At 40.4% G+C, this 18,389-nt stretch overlaps 1 protein-coding gene across 4 annotated transcripts in view; it reads right to left on the bottom strand.

The window, feature by feature from the left end:
- Positions 1-18,389, bottom strand: part of LOC149186580 (ARM repeat superfamily protein) — a 482,448-nt gene that overhangs the window by 393,253 nt on the left and 70,806 nt on the right. For all 4 annotated transcript variants that reach the window (XM_089411041.1, XM_089411042.1, XM_089411043.1 and 1 more), the window contains one exon: positions 9,252-9,393. In XM_089411041.1, coding sequence (XP_089267167.1) covers positions 9,252-9,393 — 142 coding nt within the window. The remainder of the gene's footprint in view (positions 1-9,251; positions 9,394-18,389) is intronic.

Raw genomic sequence — 18,389 nt, 5'->3', positions numbered from 1 at the left:
GATCTAAATCTATTTCAGCCATTGGATTTAGGGATCACCCAAAAGTCATTTAGGGTTGGGTTAAGGGAGGAAAAGGAGGAAAAGATCATTCATTCTTTCATGAGCAGATTGGGAGAAGGAGAGCAAGAGAGCAAGGGAGATTTCTGGACAAGGAAGAGAAAGAGGCAGCAGTTTGGCACACATACAGGCAGCACTTCAGCAAATCCGAACAGCATAAAGAACAAGCAGAAAAAGGCAGTTTTTGTGAGCAAAACAGTGGAAAAAATTAATTTTTAGCACGAATATCGAGGCGACGATTTTCTGCACATTTTTCGAGGGCTGTCCGTACAAGTCCGTACGGTCGTCCGTACAGTCTGTACGGTCCGTACGTCCGTACAGTTCGTACATCCGTACAGCTCGTACAGCACTTTTCAGATTGTCTGTTGGGCTGAAAACAGATAAGTTTTGCTTGCTGGAAATTTCTGTTTTTGCTGAAATTTATTTGCTGAAAATTTTCTCTGTAAAAAGGCATTTTCCAGAAATAAAGAAGAGCTCTCGAACTGGTTTTCCCCAAGAGTTGTAGGGGGTTTTTCCAGGGTCAAGTTGACCAAAAATATCAGTGTTTTAATGTGTTTTAATGGCTGTTTTTAATTGCTGATTTTTAATTCTGCAATTTCCAGCATTCTGAAAAATTTCCAGAATTTGTGTTTTCAGCAATATTTATTTTTTTTCAGTCTGTTAAATGTATGGTTATGGGAATGGGCATTTAACTACATGGGAGAAATAAGGAGAAACTGAAAACCGGGGTGGGAAAACAGAAATTTTTACAATCCTACCTTGGAGATTTCACCTCTTATCCCTTGAGCTCATCCTCCCATCTGAAGTGGATCTCAAACCTAGATTGGTAAATGGATAAGAATTCTAAACTACCATCCCTCTCCTATAAATTTACTGCCATCTACAACATCAAGGTTGGTTTTTGGAAACTAATCATACCCTCATGTTGTTGCCTTCAATCTAAGAGAGTCGTCATTTTCATGCATTAAGGTGACATTCAAGTGTGACTTTGTGACAAGGAAGGACAAGTCAACTTAGGGAGATCTCCACAAAATCAGCTACTATTCTTGGTTGTAAACTCTCTCCTATTTCTATTAATACAAAGAGTATATTGTTTTCCTATATGTGTTATGTTACATTTACATTCATGTATTTCAATGCTTCGTTGATCCATTGAATAGAGTAATTGAATTATGCTACACAAATGTTGTAGATCCTTGGCTTGTTATGAATGTATGTGCAGGTTCTAATTATAGTAATCGCAACTACAATTGGAGCTTACAAGTTGGGATGAAAGTAAAGCTTCTAACAGATCCCAAGTAAGCTTCTTTCCCATTCTTCAATTTCTCTAAGGGAAACTCTATATTCTATGTTTTTTGTTGTTCTAGACTAGTCCACTAGGTCTACGGAAGATACTTTAAATTCCGCATAACAAAGCTCTTGGGGCTTACTTCAATCCATAGAGACCTTTCTTTAGTCTACACAGATGAGTTTTCCTGTCATGCATTTCAAAGCCTTGTGGTTGCTCCACAAATACTTCTTCCTTAAGGCAACCATGTAGAAAAGCAATTTTCATATCCATTTGGTGAAGAGTCCATCCCTAGCTAATAGCTAGAGCCACAATAGACAGAATGGTAGTATATTGAGCAACAGGTGCAAAAATATCATCATAGTCTACTCCCTCTTTCTTAGAGAAACCTCTAGCCACAAACCTAGCTTTATATTTTTCAATACTGCCATCCCCAGGCCATGTTTAATTTTGTACAACAATTTAGAAGTCACAATAGACTTACCTTTGGGTCTTGGAACTACTTCCCATACATCATTATGTATGATGGACTCATATTATTCTGTCATTGATTCTTTCCATACTTGATCTTTCACTGCTTCTTCAAAAGTGTATGGTTCAGCCTCAATAATGTTGCTCATGGCTACAATGTATCCCTAGAACCGACATGGTTTCTGCTAGTTTTTGGTAGCATCGGAAGTGCTCTAGCCTTGAAAATTGGTGGAGAGGCTAAGGCATGTGAATTCTAAAGAACCCATAAACTGTTTAGTGAAATTCAACCGGGGTTCCTAAGTCTAAACTTAGGGAAATTAAAATACTAATGGGTATTAATCAAATATGGGTGAGAATGATCTAGAAGGCGGATCAAGTCATGTTTTAATCTTAGCTGTTGATTAGAGACTTAATCTCGGTTGTTGAAGACTCAACAGGGAAAGTATAAAATGGAGGCTTGGGGTTCATTTGGAAACACACACTGAGAGAGAGAATTGATCAAGAATTCGATTCCTAGGGCAGGGTTTGCTAAGGATTTCGAATTAAGTGATCATTCTGCAGTAGAGGGGCAATGAAAATCCGGGAGAAGGACTTTCCAGAGAATACAGACAAAAGCGGAGAGAGCCAGCAGAGCAAAAAAGTTTCATGTCACGCAGAAGTCGGGAACTATCGGAACAGCCGAGAAAGCTGACGCAGAGGGTGGAAGCCGAAACTATCGGGAGCATCCGGAATTGTCAGGAATTGCCGAAACAGTAGGAAAAGCCAGGAAAGCTGGCTCAGAGGGCAGAAGCCGGAACTGTTGGGAACTGCCGGAACAGTAGGGAAAGCTTACGCGGAGGACAGAAGAGGTGACGCAGAAATAGTCGGGGTTAGCCAGTCTTGTGCCGGATCAGCCGGAATTTTGTCAGGTGAAGTGAGGTAAAACTCACTCAGATTTTCCACCAGTATTTTCTTTGTAAAGGATTGGTAGATGAGCATCCTAGATTTGTATTCAGATATTTCTCCTGCGTAATAATAAACCCTCAGAACTGTTGCACTGGTTTTCCTGCATTTGGTTTTTCCGAGGACTATTGTGTCCAAAAATAAGTGTGTCCTATGTATCTTGTTCTTTGCTCTGTTTTCTGTTTCATGAGATCAAATATTTAATTAGTGTAGGCTGCAAAAGTAATTTGCTTCAGTATTCAGAAGAATAACTTGATGAATGTAATTTAAAAATCAAGTAGGTGAAGTAGATTCAGATTTGTTGCAGTAGGGGTTACTTCAGAGTGTAGGAATTTTCACAGTTCCTTGCTTTCTCTTAAGGTTCCTCTCGAGGCAGCATGTCAATTAGCATCATATACAGTGTCACGAGGCCATAATGGTCTCTTTCTAGCAGGAGGATCCAAGGGATCCATCAGTTTATCAGCAAGATCAGGCTCAAGCTCAGGATCTTCTTGTGTATCAAAGGCATCATCTTGACTTTCAACATTAGCCGGGGGAGGAGTGTCTCTTGCCTTTCGCTACGTATATTCTGTAAGCTTTAGAATTTTCACAATAACCAACAAATGTATCTTTCTTACCTAAAGCTTCTAGCTTGGTCCTCTTTTCCTTTGGCACATTTAAGTAGACAGAGCATCCAAAGATCCTCAAGTGTCCAACCTCGATCTTTTCACCAATGAAGACTTCTTCAAGAGTCTTAAAGTCTTTGAACATGCCAAATGTTTGAAATGACTGGTTCTCCTTTTGCTTGAAGGGAAGGGTCCCTCTACATGCTTTCCACTTACACACCCTTGGTAAACACCATCATGATCCACTCTTATCTCAATCATTTCAAAAACCATCTTTTTCACATGAGGAAATGCTTTATAGTGAAGATGAGAGAACCTTCGGTACCATGGTTCACATCGATGCTTACTATCATATGAATCAATGCATGAATAGGTTTTCCATTGATTTTATAAAGATCTTCAAATCATGATCCCAAAGCGAAGGCAAGTAATAATAATTATACATATTGACTTCATTGTCTGCAATGCTATAATTCATCAATGATCATTGCAAAAGAGGTTAGTTCAAAAAACTATTATTCCATCCTTTGCAAAAGTCATGATTCTTTCCTGCAATCACTATTGTTAGTAAACCCATGACATTTCTCATCAAATATAATGTGAGAGAATCAAAATCCCCCTATCTTCAGTATTCAATTTCTATCAACTATTATTTCATAACACAATTTCTATCAACTATTATTTCATAACATTTTCTTACACATGCATAAACAAAAATAAAACTACTATTTACTTTAACATGCATCAACAAGTACCAAAACCACAACTATTAAACACATGCAACACCTTAATTACTATCTGCAAAATTACCATCATGTCTATTTATTATTGGACCAGGGAGCAGGTTTGCCTTAAAAGTGATGATCTTTTTTCCTATATGTTTCTTATCTTGGGCAGCAAAGGCAGAAGGTTCCCCCTCTTCATGCTTAAGAATTCTTCCTCTAAAAATCATTCTGCCCTTTTCTTAATTGCACTTTCCCAAGAGCTCATCAAATGTGGGCCACTTATCATTGTTGATGATGTTAGTAATAAAAGTCTCTCAAGTAGGAGAAAGACCTCCAAGCGTAATCAACACCAGCTCTTTATAAGATACAATTTCACGAGCAATTGATAGCTAATCCTTGATTGTTGATATCCTCATGAAGTATGGATGAATGGTCTCTCCTCTGTTCATCTTAATGTCCTTGAGTTGATTCTTCAAAGCAAGAATTTAACACAAGTTGTTTACTTGATACATTTCAATCAGTTTGTCATACATTTCCTTATATTTCTTCAAGCTGGAGACATAAGTGATGAGATGGTCTCCAAGAGAATCAAGGATAATTTTTTTAGCCTTGATTTCTCTTTTCTTGTATCTAGCCTCGATAGTAGAATTCGAATTTTCTGGTGGTTCTACTACCTCACATTCAACATATTCTAGTACATCGTGTTCCTCAAGAGTAATATCCATTCTTGTTTTCTGTGGACCAAAAATTCGAAGCATCATTCAACGTCTCTTCATTCTTGAAGTAAGAAGACATCTTGATCTAATCAAACAGATTCAACAACAAGTGATATTTCAACAGTAAATAGAAGAAACAACAAGTGATATTTTAGCAAAAAATAGGAGAAGCAACAAGTAATATTTTAGCAAAAAATAGTAGGAGAGACAAGACATATATCAGTAGAAAATAGAAGAGTGACAACTCTTATCTTCTTGGGCTTGTCTTCACCAAGGCTTTAATACCATGTTGAAATTCTAATGTTTTATGCTGTAACAATCACTTATTACAAAGCTTCTTTATGATGTCATATAAGTTAAGCAATTGTAGATAAAACATAAACCAAATGGAGAAAGGAAGACAACCAAGAACAAAATGAGACACAGCGAATTTAGGTCCAATGTCCAGGGCAAAACCCACAAGGAGAAAACCCAACAAACTTCTTCTTCTATTAGATATCAATCATTCAATAGAGATACAAAGTACAATGAGAGATCGAGAGAATGAGTAAGTTCACCCAAATCTGAACAAGTTGTATGAATATCACTGATAGCAGCAGTTGATGCAAACATTGAATCAACCTTCAAGTTCCGCTCTTACTCTCCAAGTCTCTCTTTCTCGCAATCTTCTTCAAGTCTCTCCAACTCTCTCTCTCAATTTCGAATCGTCCTTTCACAATGCACAAGTAGAGAAGAGATGAGATTATATGAGGTACATATATAGGAAGAACAACGAATTCTTGTTATAAAGGACAAGCAATTGCATGCCTTGAGAAAGAGTAACATATATGAGGTACATATATAGGAAGAACAACGAATTCTTGTCATAAAGGACAAGCAATTGCATGCCTTGAGAAAGAGTAACATATGTCATTTAGGGGAGTGTAACTCATGCCATTAAGGAGAGAAACGCATGCCTTAGTAACTTATGCCATAAAAGAGATCAACACATGCCTTAATTACTTGTGCCAAAAAGGAGATCAAGGCATGCCTTAGTAAATTATGCCATAAAGGAGAGAGTGTAGCATATGCATTAAAGAGTGCACAAGAGGAATCATTTATGACATGCTTTAATGAGTGCATAGAGGAATATGCCATGCTTTTAATGAGTGTTTAAGAGAGGAGTGTAACATATTGTTAGTTTTAGATAACAATGGTATGTTCTATGCTTAAGCACAATTTACTTCAATGTTCCTTTAGTAGCCAAATGACAATTTCCAATTATATCCAGTAGCAATCACATTAACTTAAACACACTAACAGTAAATGTAGATAGAACATAAAAACAAGTGCAAAAGACAAGCCGAAACAAGAGGACACAAGATATGGCAGATGCCAGGGACAAACCCCAATGTGGGGAAACCCTTTGATCAAATATTCTTATTATTCTTCAATAGTTCAACAAAGAGAGAGAGTACAAATATCAAATTAACTTGCCCAAAAACAATCCTGTCAAATCAGCAACCCTAACCAGAAATTCAACGATGGTCAAAGCAGCTCCAAAATGTCCTCCAAGCGGCTTGGTCAACAGCAGAAGAATTCGGCATTCCAAGAGCGTCAAAGTCAGCCCAGAACAGATTGGTCAAACCAGTCAAAGGAGAGAGAAAGACATGTTAAAATTATATAGTCAAATCAGAAAGTTAACACTAAAGTCAACTCGGTCAAACTGTCCCAAACACCTTGAAAATCATGCCAATCAATGCGGCCTTCAGAAATCAGAATTATGCCCTCCAAATTGAAGTCAAAGCATGGTCAAACAATCCAAGCCAATGCTACTCAATGTTGCCCTATTCCCTGAAAATTTTGGCCTCCAAAACAGTCTAGAAATCCGACCTCCTGCGACACGTGAAAAGAAGAGAGAGGTTGTCTTTGAGTTGTACGAAGCAATCAAGAGAGGAGAGAGATGATGATTATATGTGTTGAGATGATGTCCAAATGATCGAGAGTGAGTCACAAGACCTTGCCACTCTCCACAGACCTGAATTCAGTCTCAATTGATCTCAGATCAATACAAACATCCTAGCATAGGGGGTATGGAAATACACGATGAGTCCATCGGTAGTGCTATGGTCCCTATCCTCATTTCCCAACTCATTGACCAGATGAGAGGTACTTCCCATGAAGTATGGTCATTGTTGAGGATAGTAGTATTGAATACATCCCATTCACGAGGGAGACCTCCAAGGGCAATGAGAGTGAGCTCCCTGTCAGATATAACTTCTCTAATAGATAATAGAGCATTTTTTATTCCAGTAATCCTCATGAAGTAGGATTGGATATCTTCTCCTCTTCCCTTCTTTATGTCCTTCAACTTGTTCTTGAGAAAGAGGACTTGGTTTGCATTGCTAGCTTTAAACATGCTAACCAACTTGTCATACATCTCCTTAGATGTGCTCAGATCGGAGAAGTAAGCAACTAAATGCTTGTGAATAGAATTCCTGATGATCTTCTTGGCTTTAACCTCACCTTTCTTGTACTTTGTCTTAGCAGCAGCCGATGCATTTGAAGGAGGTTCAGCAATCTTTCCCTGCACATAGTTCATAGCATCATGCTCTTCCGAAGTCAAGTCAAGAGACATCTTCCATGCATGATAATCAGACTTATCATTGAGTTTTTCATAAGATTCGAGTAAGATGAGGCGGCCCTTGAATCTTGTCCTTGTCCAACAAATCTCAATGATTGTTTTTCTCACTCTTGTTTGGGCTTTGTCTTCACCTCCGCTCTGATACCATGTTAATTTTAGATAACAATGGTACGTTCTATGCTTTAGTGCAATTTACTTCATTTTTTCTTATTACCCCAATATCAATTTCCAGATTAGCAATCACATTAACATTGATAGTAAATGCAAATAAACATAAACAATAAGCAGAAGACAAGCCAAGACAAGAGGACACAACATTTGGCGGATGCCAGGGAAAAACCCCATTTCCCGTTTGATCAAATCTTCTTAATATTCTTCAAAAGATAAGCAGAGAGAGAGAGTACATCATACAAAATTTACTTGCTCAATCACTGTTAAAACAGTCCAGTCAAACAGCGGTCAATAGGATCCCTAACCAGAAAGTCAACGCTGGTCAAACCAGCAGAAAAAATCCTCCAAATGAGCTCGGTCAAGCCTAGTCAACTTAGCCTCCAAAGACAGACAAGCAGTCCAAAACAGTCCTGAAATATTTGGTCAAACTCGGTCAACGCACGTCAATGTTGTGGTCAACGCAGGTCAAACTGCTGCAATTTCCTCGATTTCTGTGCCATGAGATGTGGCGTCCAGAGATCGGACTTTCTTCCTGAAAAACGCAGTCAAAGGAGGAGGTTTGACCCTCAGTCAATGCTGGTCAACGTCCCTGCAATTGGCCCAAAACAGATCTGTGATTTTCTGCCTGTAATTCCATTCAACCCAAGTCAACACATGAAGAAGAGAGATGCTCCTGTTTGTTGTATGAACCAACGAGAAGAAGAGAGAGAGAAAGATGTGTTGATGGTGTGTCCAAATGAGGAAAAGGCCTCTCTTATTTATACACAACGATGAGGGTGAAGAGACACATCTATTGGGCTTCTTGACCCTACATTTGACTAGAGCCGACCTTGACAATTTGTCCATAGAAGAAATAAATTCATAATTCCATTTCTGCTTGTCAGAATGAGATGATCTTTAGATCAATCTTGCACCTCTCGGATAGAGGAATCCAATAAAAATATCATCTCCATCATATGAGCTGTGAAGGTGGAGTTTGGCCCTAGTTGCCAATTTTAACAAAGCTCCAGTAGGGCTTGTACTTGTGTGCGATTTGACTTATCTTTGTGTCCAAATCTTGAAGGTATTAACATGTTGAAACAACTAATCTTCAGTCCCTCTTTCAATGTCAAAATTTAACTCCTTCACATTCCAGAGATACCAAATAAACGTTTCCCCTTAATTAACCATTATTGTTACATACATCATAGAAACTTCTTTCCTGAGTGAATGACCAATTAGTATGCTGAAGAGTGGTGTAAAATTCTGAATGACAAGGTGCAATTGACTCTGCCTCGTGATGGCATTTGAAACTTGATATTATGTAACAAGATATAGCAGATGTATCAGACCAATATCAGATGAGTTTAAAGAACATTGAACAGGTATCTATTATAAGATACATGATATGATCTGTAATCAAAAAAGGCATCTTACAATCTTGAACAAAGTTTAATCTGTATTCCTTAATGCTATTAAAATGTTGCATTGCAGTTTTAAAGAAGAAAGGTGGTGTTTTTCTGCTTAAAATATGTATCCAGAACTATTTTAAGAATTGATAAACAGAAATATAAAACAAGTATACAGAGAGAAACTTCTGGCTAGTAATATGAAAAACGAAATAGTGTAAATTGAATAAACACACAGTAAGGTAGTAGTGTAAATACTAAAAACCTCTGCAAAGTTACGTTGATCTGCAGTGAGACGTTTGGTTGATAACTCTTTCAATGTTCGATTGAGAACCATGTACACCCTGTGTGTGGTAAGGATATCAGCTGACTGAAGCTGCTGCACAAGAATAGAGAAGAGCTCTGGCCTGGAAAAAAATTATTTAAGCATGAGCTTTCGTACAGATATTGTATTAAAAAACTATAAAAGCAGAATTATTTAGACTCAATATAGAGATTCACTGCACGTTTTCACTTAAGGAACTCACTTCAATCAACAACTTCACAGAAGTTTTAAGTTACAAAAAGAAGGTTCACTCCCTCCAGTTTGGAAGGGAAATCTAAACTCATTTACATTGAAACCCATCTTTAATGATATCAAGATATGAAGTACCTGCATGTATGTCATTTCAGACAAATTACACAATAACTGGTTCAACAAAAAAATAAACCAATGCAAAAGGATTGATGTCAACACCGTTTAGTTGACAAGTCTTGTATAGAACTTGCCTAAGGTTCCACATCCAGCCAGATTTTGCCATATATCCATTGAGTTCATAATTATCTTCCTCCATAAAGAAAATTACTAAACAACAAACTAAACTTGGAAAATACAAAATAAGTTCACCCAGCTTTAGTGATGCAGAAGCATGAGGCTTGAAGACAAAAGGCTTCGAATTTTATTCCAAAAATACAAAAAAAAGTTTACAAGCAAAGGAGTGGGATCCTTTAGCTGTCACTTTACAAAGCTTTCTAGATAGGATTTGAGCTAGAATTCAGGGATTTCAATTATCTTGTAATAAATTCAAGTAGTTATGCTTAGTTGAGATTCTCGAGGAGAATATCATGCAAATTAGATGTTATCTAGGATTAGGCAGATTCGATCCATTGATTTAGGATTTGGTTATTGTATGTACAGGTATTATGTAAGTTTTGAATTAGTGTAATGGGATTTGGCTATGGAGAATTGGATTGTAAAATTTGGAATCTCTCTGTATCTCTGTGTATTCTATGCATGAATGGTCAATCCCGGAGGTTTTAATTTCCTTCGAAATATTTCTGAGTTTTGTCGATTTCCAATTTGAACCTCTAGAACTAGAATTTTGTATAATCTTGTGTTATTGCATCTAAATCCTCATTCACTGTGTATTGAAACAACCTAAATGTATTCGAAATCACAGAGTTTAGTTAGCAATATTCTGAATTCGATAGATAAGAACTAAACTTGGCGGAAGCGCTAAAACCTTGGCAAAATGAGGGAAACCTTATAAATATGCGAGAAACCCAAAAAAAGATCTGAATCGTCCGATCGACAAATCCAACACATGTAATGGTCATCACGTGCCAACAACTGCATGCATTAGTCAGAATAGTGTTGAAATTTGGTACCGGAGGACAGGTGGTTCCCTTAGGCTTTGATCTTTGGCCTAGGGAAAAGTGTCCAAAAGAATTTAATTTTTCTCCTAAAGTGACTTTATAATTTTATAAAGTTAAATCTAATTTAAAAGTGACTTTAAGTGATAAAGTTATTAAGTCTAATTTTAAAGTGATTTTTATAAAGTCAATGAAAAATTAGAAAGGAAAAGTGACTTTGGAAATAAATGACTAAGTGGGTCTTTATTAAAGTGGGGTGAATTAAAAAATAGAAAGTGAGATTTAAATGAGCATTTAATCTCAACCATTGATCTAAATCTATTTCAGCCATTGGATTTAGAGATCACCCAAAAGTCACTTGGATCACCCTTTAAAGGAGGAAAAGGAGGAAAAGGTCATTCATTCTTTCATGAGCAGATTGGGAGAAGGAGAGCAAGAGAGATTTCTGAGCAGAGAGGAGAAGGAGACAGCAGCTTGGCACACATTCCAAGGCAGCAGTTGAGCAGATTTGTACAGCTGATTCAGCACATAGTGAAAGGCAGATTTTTGCACAAAAATCGAGGAGCAGTTTGCTGATTTTTCTGCACACAAAACGGATGTCGTACAGCATTTATTGCTGTCCTGTTTGCTGTAATTTCCAGATTGCTGTGAGGCACGGGAAAGGAGATAAGTTGTAAATTTGCTTGCTGATTTTTTGCTGAATAATTCTCACTGTAAAAAGGCAATTTTCAGAAATAAAGAAGAGCTCTCAAACTGGTTTTCCCCAAGAGTTGTAGGGGGTTTTTCCAGGGTCAAGTTGACCAAAAATATCAGTGTTTTAAAGTGTTTTAATGGCTGTTTTTTAATTGCTGATTTTTATTTCTGCAATTTCCAGCATTCTGAAAAATTTCCAGAATTTGTGTTTTCAGCCATATTTATTTTTTTCAGTCTGTTAAATGTATGGTTATGGGAATGGGCATTTAACTACATGGGAGAAATAAGGTGAAACTGAAAACCGGGGTGGGAAAACAGAAATTTCTACATGGTATCAGAGCTTGAATGCTGAAGGGCAATTTGGGACAGCAAAAGGAAAAATTACAGTTGCTGATTTTTCACTCAGAAAATTCCAGCAAGCTGATTTTTTCATAAACAGCAGTTTTATCTTTACTACAGCAGTGCTATTTTTCAGTTTTAGGACAGCAGGATGTCATTGGGATTGAGGGTGGAGGATAAGCTGGATGGGCATATAAATTACAGCGTTTGGAAGGAGAGAATGCAGAGTATCTTTGAGGAGGCAGAAGTCTGGGATATCATGGTGCATACCGCACAGAAACCTGTTGTTGTGCCCACTGATGTTACTCAGTTGGCTGAGTATAAAAAGAAGAACAATAAGGGTAAGAGGCTGATTCTAGACGGAATCAAAGACCATTGCATTCCTCATGTGAGAGGAAAGAGCAATGCCCATGAGATGTGGACAGCATTGTCCAATCTCTACCAGAGTACCAATGAGAACCGGAAGATGGTCCTGAAGGAGAAGCTGAAGAACATTAAGATGGGGAATGATAGTGCAGCTGGATATCTCACAAAGATTACCAATGTGAGAGATGAGTTGGCAGTGATTGGAGAGGCCATTCCATCCACTGAGTTGGTGCGTATTGCAGTGAATGGCCTCCCTCGTTCATGGTTGAACTTTGCTGATGGGGTTTGTGCACGTGAGACCCTTCCCACATGGGAGAGGTTTTGGGATGATTGTATTCAGACAGAGATCAGGAAAGGTCAGCTTGGGGCAGCCAAGCCAGTTGAGCAGGATGAGGATGTAGCACTGGTGGCAGGAGGCAAGAAAGGCAAAGGGAAGAAGCAGGCTTCCACAAGCAGTGGTGGGGGCAAAGGCAAAGGTAAAGGTAAACAGGGGAACACACAGAAGGACTATTCCAAGGTGAAGTGTTGGAATTGTCAAAAGATGGGACACTATGCAGTTGTGTGTCCGGAGAAGAAGAAGAAGGGGAAGAACCAGGACGTGGCAGCTTCAGCAGAGATTGAGGACTTTGCTGGTCGTTTTGACCGAGAGTTTGCGTTCACTACATGTGAGTCCTCTAGTGCAGGATCACCTGCCACACAGGTTCAGAGGGAGCATGCTTTTCCCTCGATTAGCGGAGCATCTACAGGTATCTGGTATGTGGACAGTGGGGCTTCACGTCACATGACAGGAGTCCGTGAGTACTTCTCAGAGCTTTCAGAGAGTGGTACTGATATTGAGGTAGTACTCGGTGATGACAGAGTTGTTAGAGCAGTCGGGGTGGGGACAGTGACATTTCAGAGGGAGTCCAAACCTCCCTTGAAGGTGTCAGAGGTTCTTTATGTGCCAGGGATGAGGAAGAACCTCATATCCGTCTCAGCTTTGGAAGACAGAGGATATGAGGTACTGTTCAGGGGAGGACAGGTGTTGATGTATCCCAGGGGCGCTCCAACTGATTCAGCTAGAGTGATAGGTGTACGCCATGCAAAGGTGTACAAGTTTGCATTCCAGCCCCTTTTGGCATTGAGCAGTAGTACCGACAGCAGAGCTAGCAGTTCTGAGCTGTTTGAGATTTGGCACCGCAGGATGGGGCATATGTATCATGGAGCCTTGAGGACATTGCAGGAGATCACTACAGGTGTGCCAGATTTCAGTACTGATCACTTTGATACTTGCAGAGGTTGTGCGATGGGCAAGTTTGCCAAATCCCCTTTTCCCAGCAGTGACAGCAGAGCGACTGGGATACTTGATTTGATTCATTTCGATGTGAGCAGTCGGATGTCTCATGTTTCCTTGAGTGGATATGAGTACTATGTCTTATTCATTGATGATCACTCCAGGAGGACCTGGATTTATTTTTTGAAGACCAAGAGTGAGGTCTTCAAGCGATTTCAGGAGTTCAGAGCTCTTGTGGAGACTCAGACAGGTCGAAAGATCAAGTCCTTGAGGTCGGACAATGGAGGAGAGTACACCCTTAAAGTGTTTGTTGACTATTGTGCGGAGGCAGGCATTAGGAGGGAGTTCACTGTTCCTTACAACCCCCAGCAGAACGGGGTTGCGGAGAGGAAGAACAGATCCATCATAGGGGCTGCCAAAGCCATGTTACATGATCAGGGGTTGCCATTGTTCTTGTGGGCAGAGGCCTGCAACACAGCTGTTTACTTGCAGAACAGGAGTCCGCATCGTGCCTTAGGGCACATGACTCCAGAGGAGGCTTTCTCTGGGAAGAAACCTGATCTTGGTCATCTTCATATCTTTGGATGCATTACATACTCCTATATACCCAAGGAGGAGAGGACCAAACTAGAGCCCACCGCAGAGAAGGGTATCTTTGTGGGCTACAGTGAGACCTCAAAGGCCTTTCGGATTTACATTCCTGCACAGAGGAGAGTTGTTGTCAGACGGGATGTGAAGTTCGAGGAGGACAGGGCCTTTAGGAGGTCACGGGAGTTAGAGTATATGGATCAGCCAGACCCTCAGCAGCAGTTGAGTCAGTCGCAGGGATCCAGTGGGCAGGGATCAGAAGGATCAGGAGGTACATTTATGAGGATGTCAGGTCCGTCAGTGAGCAGTGGCTCATCGAGCCAGAGGGGTGGTGCTCCGGGCAGCATGCAGAGCAGTTCACAGAGTAGTTCACTAGGGAGTCCACTGATGGACAGTTCACACGGTACCTCAGCTTCTACAGGTTCAGGTGCAGGCAGGAGGACAGCAGACAGACAGTCAGGAGTTCAGGCTACTGATGATGATGAGGAGGAGTTTCATTCTCCGATGGGAGAAGTGCGCTCAGGGAAGAGGAAGCCCAAGTGGCTTCAGGACACCTTGAGAGATGCCACATCTGTTGCTGAGCCGAAGAGGCCGGTCAGAGAGAGTAGACCACCTGAGAGGTTTTGTAGCTATATGGCGATGGTTACCAGCATCCATGACTCTGAGCCTTCTAGCTATGAGGAGGCAGCTAGCCGCAGGTCTGGAGAGAGGCCATGCAGGAGGAGTATTCTTCTATCATGAAGAATGATGTTTGGGAGGTGGTGCCGAGGCCTGAGGGCAAATCCGTGGTTACTTCCAGATGGCTTTACAAGGTAAAGCATGCTGCAGATGGCAGCATTGAGAAATTCAAAGCGAGGTTTGTGGCTAGAGGGTTCTCCCAGGTAGAGGGAGTTGATTATGAGGAGACCTTCGCTCCCGTGGCTCGATATACTTCGATCCGCTCCATTATATCGATAGCAGCAGAGATGGGTTGGAAGATCCACCAGATGGATGTGAAGACCGCATTTCTCAATGGCTTCATACAGGAGGAGGTGTACATTGAGCAGCCACAGGGCTTTGAGGTGCATGGGAAGGAGTCCCATGTGTGCAGATTGAAGAAGGCCCTTTATGGCCTGAAACAAGCTCCCAGAGCTTGGTACTCCAGGATAGATGCATACTTGCAGGGGATGGGTTTCACAAAGAGTGAGGCAGATCCGAACCTTTACTTTATTGTGATTGGTGAGGAGCCTCTCATTCTGGTGCTGTATGTGGATGACTTGATCATTACAGGTGCAGAGAGACTCATAGAGCACTGCAAGAGAGATCTTGCGGCGGAGTTTGAGACGAAGGACATCGGCTTGATGCATTACTTTTTGGGTTTGGAGGTGTGGCAGGAGGAGGGGCATTTCTTCCTGGGGCAGGGGAAGTATATTGTGGACATCCTTAGCAGATTCCACATGGAGGATTGTAGACCCATGTCGACACCGATGATCACCAACTGGAAGAAGCTTCATGCTTCGGATTCCGAGTTGGTGGATCCCACATTGTACAGGCAGCTGATTGGTTCCTTGATGTATTTGGTCAACACTAAACCAGATATCTGTTTTGCAGTCAACACGATGAGTCAGTTTATGTGTGAGCCTAGGAAGGTTCACTGGGTGGCTGCAAAACACATTTTGCGGTACTTGCAGGGGACAGTGGATTATGGTCTGGACTACAGGCAGGGAGATGGAGTGAGATTGGCAGGATACACTGATTCTGATTGGGCAGGTTGTGCTTCTGATAGGAAGAGCACTTCAGGGTGTTGTTTTGGGTTGGGTTCAGCAGTAGTGTCATGGTTCAGCCGGAAGCAGCAGTCAGTAGCACTGAGTTCAGCGGAAGCAGAGTATATGGCAGCCAGTCTAGCTAGTTGTGAGGCTATCTGGCTTCGCAAGATGTTGTTTGGCTTATTTGGTCAGCCGTTGAGACCTTCAGTGATTTACTGTGATAATCAGAGTTGCATTAAACTCACGGAGAATCCAGTATTTCATGACAGGTCAAAGCATATCGGGATCAGATATCATTTCATCAGAGACTATGTTCAGAAGGGAGCTGTGAAGCTTGAGTATATTTCCACTGATGAGCAGGTTGCAGATATCCTTACCAAAGCCTTACCACGGGGCAAGCATGTCTACTTCAGAGACAAGATGGGTGTGGTGAGGAACACCTTCCTCGATAAGAGGGAGTGTTGAAATTTGGTACCGGAGGACAGGTGGTTCCCTTAGGCTTTGATCTTTGGCCTAGGGAAAAGTGTCCAAAAGAATTTAATTTTTCTCCTAAAGTGACTTTATAATTTTATAAAGTTAAATCTAATTTAAAAGTGACTTTAAGTGATAAAGTTATTAAGTCTAATTTTAAAGTGACTTTTATAAAGTCAATGAAAAATTAGAAAGGAAAAGTGACTTTGGAAATAAATGACTAAATGGGTCTTTATTAAAGTGGGGTGAATTAAAAAATAGAAAGTGAGATTTAAATGAGCATTTAATCTCAACCATTGATCTAAATCTATTTCAGCCATTGGATTTAGAGATCACCCAAAAGTCACTTGGATCACCCAAAAGTCACTTGGAGTTATATTAAAGGAGGAAACGGAGGAAAAGGTCATTCATTCTTTCATGAGCAGATTGGGAGAAGGAGAGCAAGAGAGCAAGAGAGATTTCTGAGCAGAGAGGAGAAGGAGACAGCAGCTTGGCACACATTCCAAGGCAGCAGTTGAGCAGATTTGTACAGCTGATTCAGCACATAGTGAAAGGCAGATTTTTGCACAAAAATCGAGGAGCAGTTTGCTGATTTTTCTGCACACAAAACGGATGCCGTACAGCATTTATTGTTGTCCTGTTTGCTGTAATTTCCAGATTGCTGTGAGGCACGGGAAAGGAGATAAGTTGTAAATTTGCTTGCTGATTTTTTGCTGAATAATTCTCACTGTAAAAAGGCAATTTTCAGAAATAAAGAAGAGCTCTCAAACTGGTTTTCCCCAAGAGTTGTAGGGGGTCTTTCCAGGGTCAAGTTGACCAAAAATATCAGTGTTTTAATGTGTTTTAATGGCTGTTTTTTAATTGCTGATTTTCATTTCTGCAATTTCCAGCGTTCTGAAAAATTTCCAGAATTTGTGTTTTCAGCCATATTTATTTTTTTCAGTCTGTTAAATGTATGGTTATGGAAATGGGCATTTAACTACATGGGAGAAATAAGGTGAAACTGAAAACCGGGGTGGGAAAACAGAAATTTCTACAAATAGAAAAGCGGTCTTCATAGGTGTAAGTTGTATCTCGCACGGTCTCAAGGTGGTAAGTGGTATTTTGAAAATTCACGCGATTAGCCTTAACCGCTGACACGTAGCACGAGAAAACCACTTTTCTCACATGCTCTCGGCTTGATATACATCGTGCAAGATTCCACGCGAGATTACGCGGAGGGCGTTGGATCAAGCGGGATTGATCAACGGTGGAGATCGGCAAGCTACTTGGCGAGCGGGTGAAGCGATAACCGTTGGATTGAGAAATGAGATCGACGGTGGAGATTTAACGTGGAAAATCTGAAGGTTTGCCATATATCGGGTAAATTTAAAAGTTCTGCTAGTTTAGTAGAATAACTAAATTTGGAGGTTGATCACTGATACTCCAAAGGAAACCCGAGAAGAAGTTCCACCCGAGCTTGAAGAAATCGTTTCTGGTTTTGAACGATTATCCTTAACCCCTGTGACCAGCCTACCATTTAGACTAGCTAGAGGCAGTTGTTTGGCAACCTACATTTTTGTATAACATGCCCTATATTAAGCTTATTTTTTCATATTGATAGTCCAAAGAAGCATTTCATTCCAAACATTGTTGATTTTTGGTAGCATCGAATGTGCTCTAGCCATGAAATTTGGTGGAGAGGCTAAGGTACATGAGATCTCGAAGACACAAAAATCATTTGGAGAAATTCCACCCGGATGAAGAGATATTAAAATAATTAATATTTTTAATGGGTTCCTAATTCTAAACTTAGGAATATTAAAATATTAATGTGTATTAGTATAAAAGGGGGGAGAAAGTTCTAAGAGATCAGGATCAAGCCAGATCTAATCTTAGCCGTTGATTAGGGACTTAATCTCGATCATTGAATCATCAACAGAAAAAGTATAAGAGGAGGCTTGAAGGTCAGTTGGAAATACACCAAGAGAGATCAAGAATTCAATTTTCTGGGGCTGGGTTTGCTGAGGAAATCGAGTGAGTGATCAGTTGCAGTGAGGGGCAGTTCAGCAAGGGATTTCAATCCAAGGCTGAAGAATACATATCAGAGAGGCAACAAAGTGCCGAAAGAGGCAGCGCAGAGCCTAGGAGATTGACGCAGAGGCTAAGGAGGCCAGCGCAGAGGATTCAAAGGGCCGTAGAGGCTGACGCAGAAGTCGAAGAGGGCTTAAGAGGCAACACTAGGAGGATCTGTGGGGCACACTGGGAGCTGATCAGCTGGCGTAGAGCCGAGGAACGCAGTTCTTGGAGCAGCTTT

Source organism: Pinus tabuliformis, chromosome 3_1, assembly GCF_031772625.1.
Source record: "Pinus tabuliformis cultivar Carrire ecotype Pingquan chromosome 3_1, CPIR1, whole genome shotgun sequence".
Taxonomy (NCBI): Eukaryota; Viridiplantae; Streptophyta; class Pinopsida; order Pinales; family Pinaceae; genus Pinus; species Pinus tabuliformis.
The sequence above is the reverse complement of the archived record's forward strand: the minus strand, read 5'-3'. Positions and strand labels throughout refer to the sequence as shown.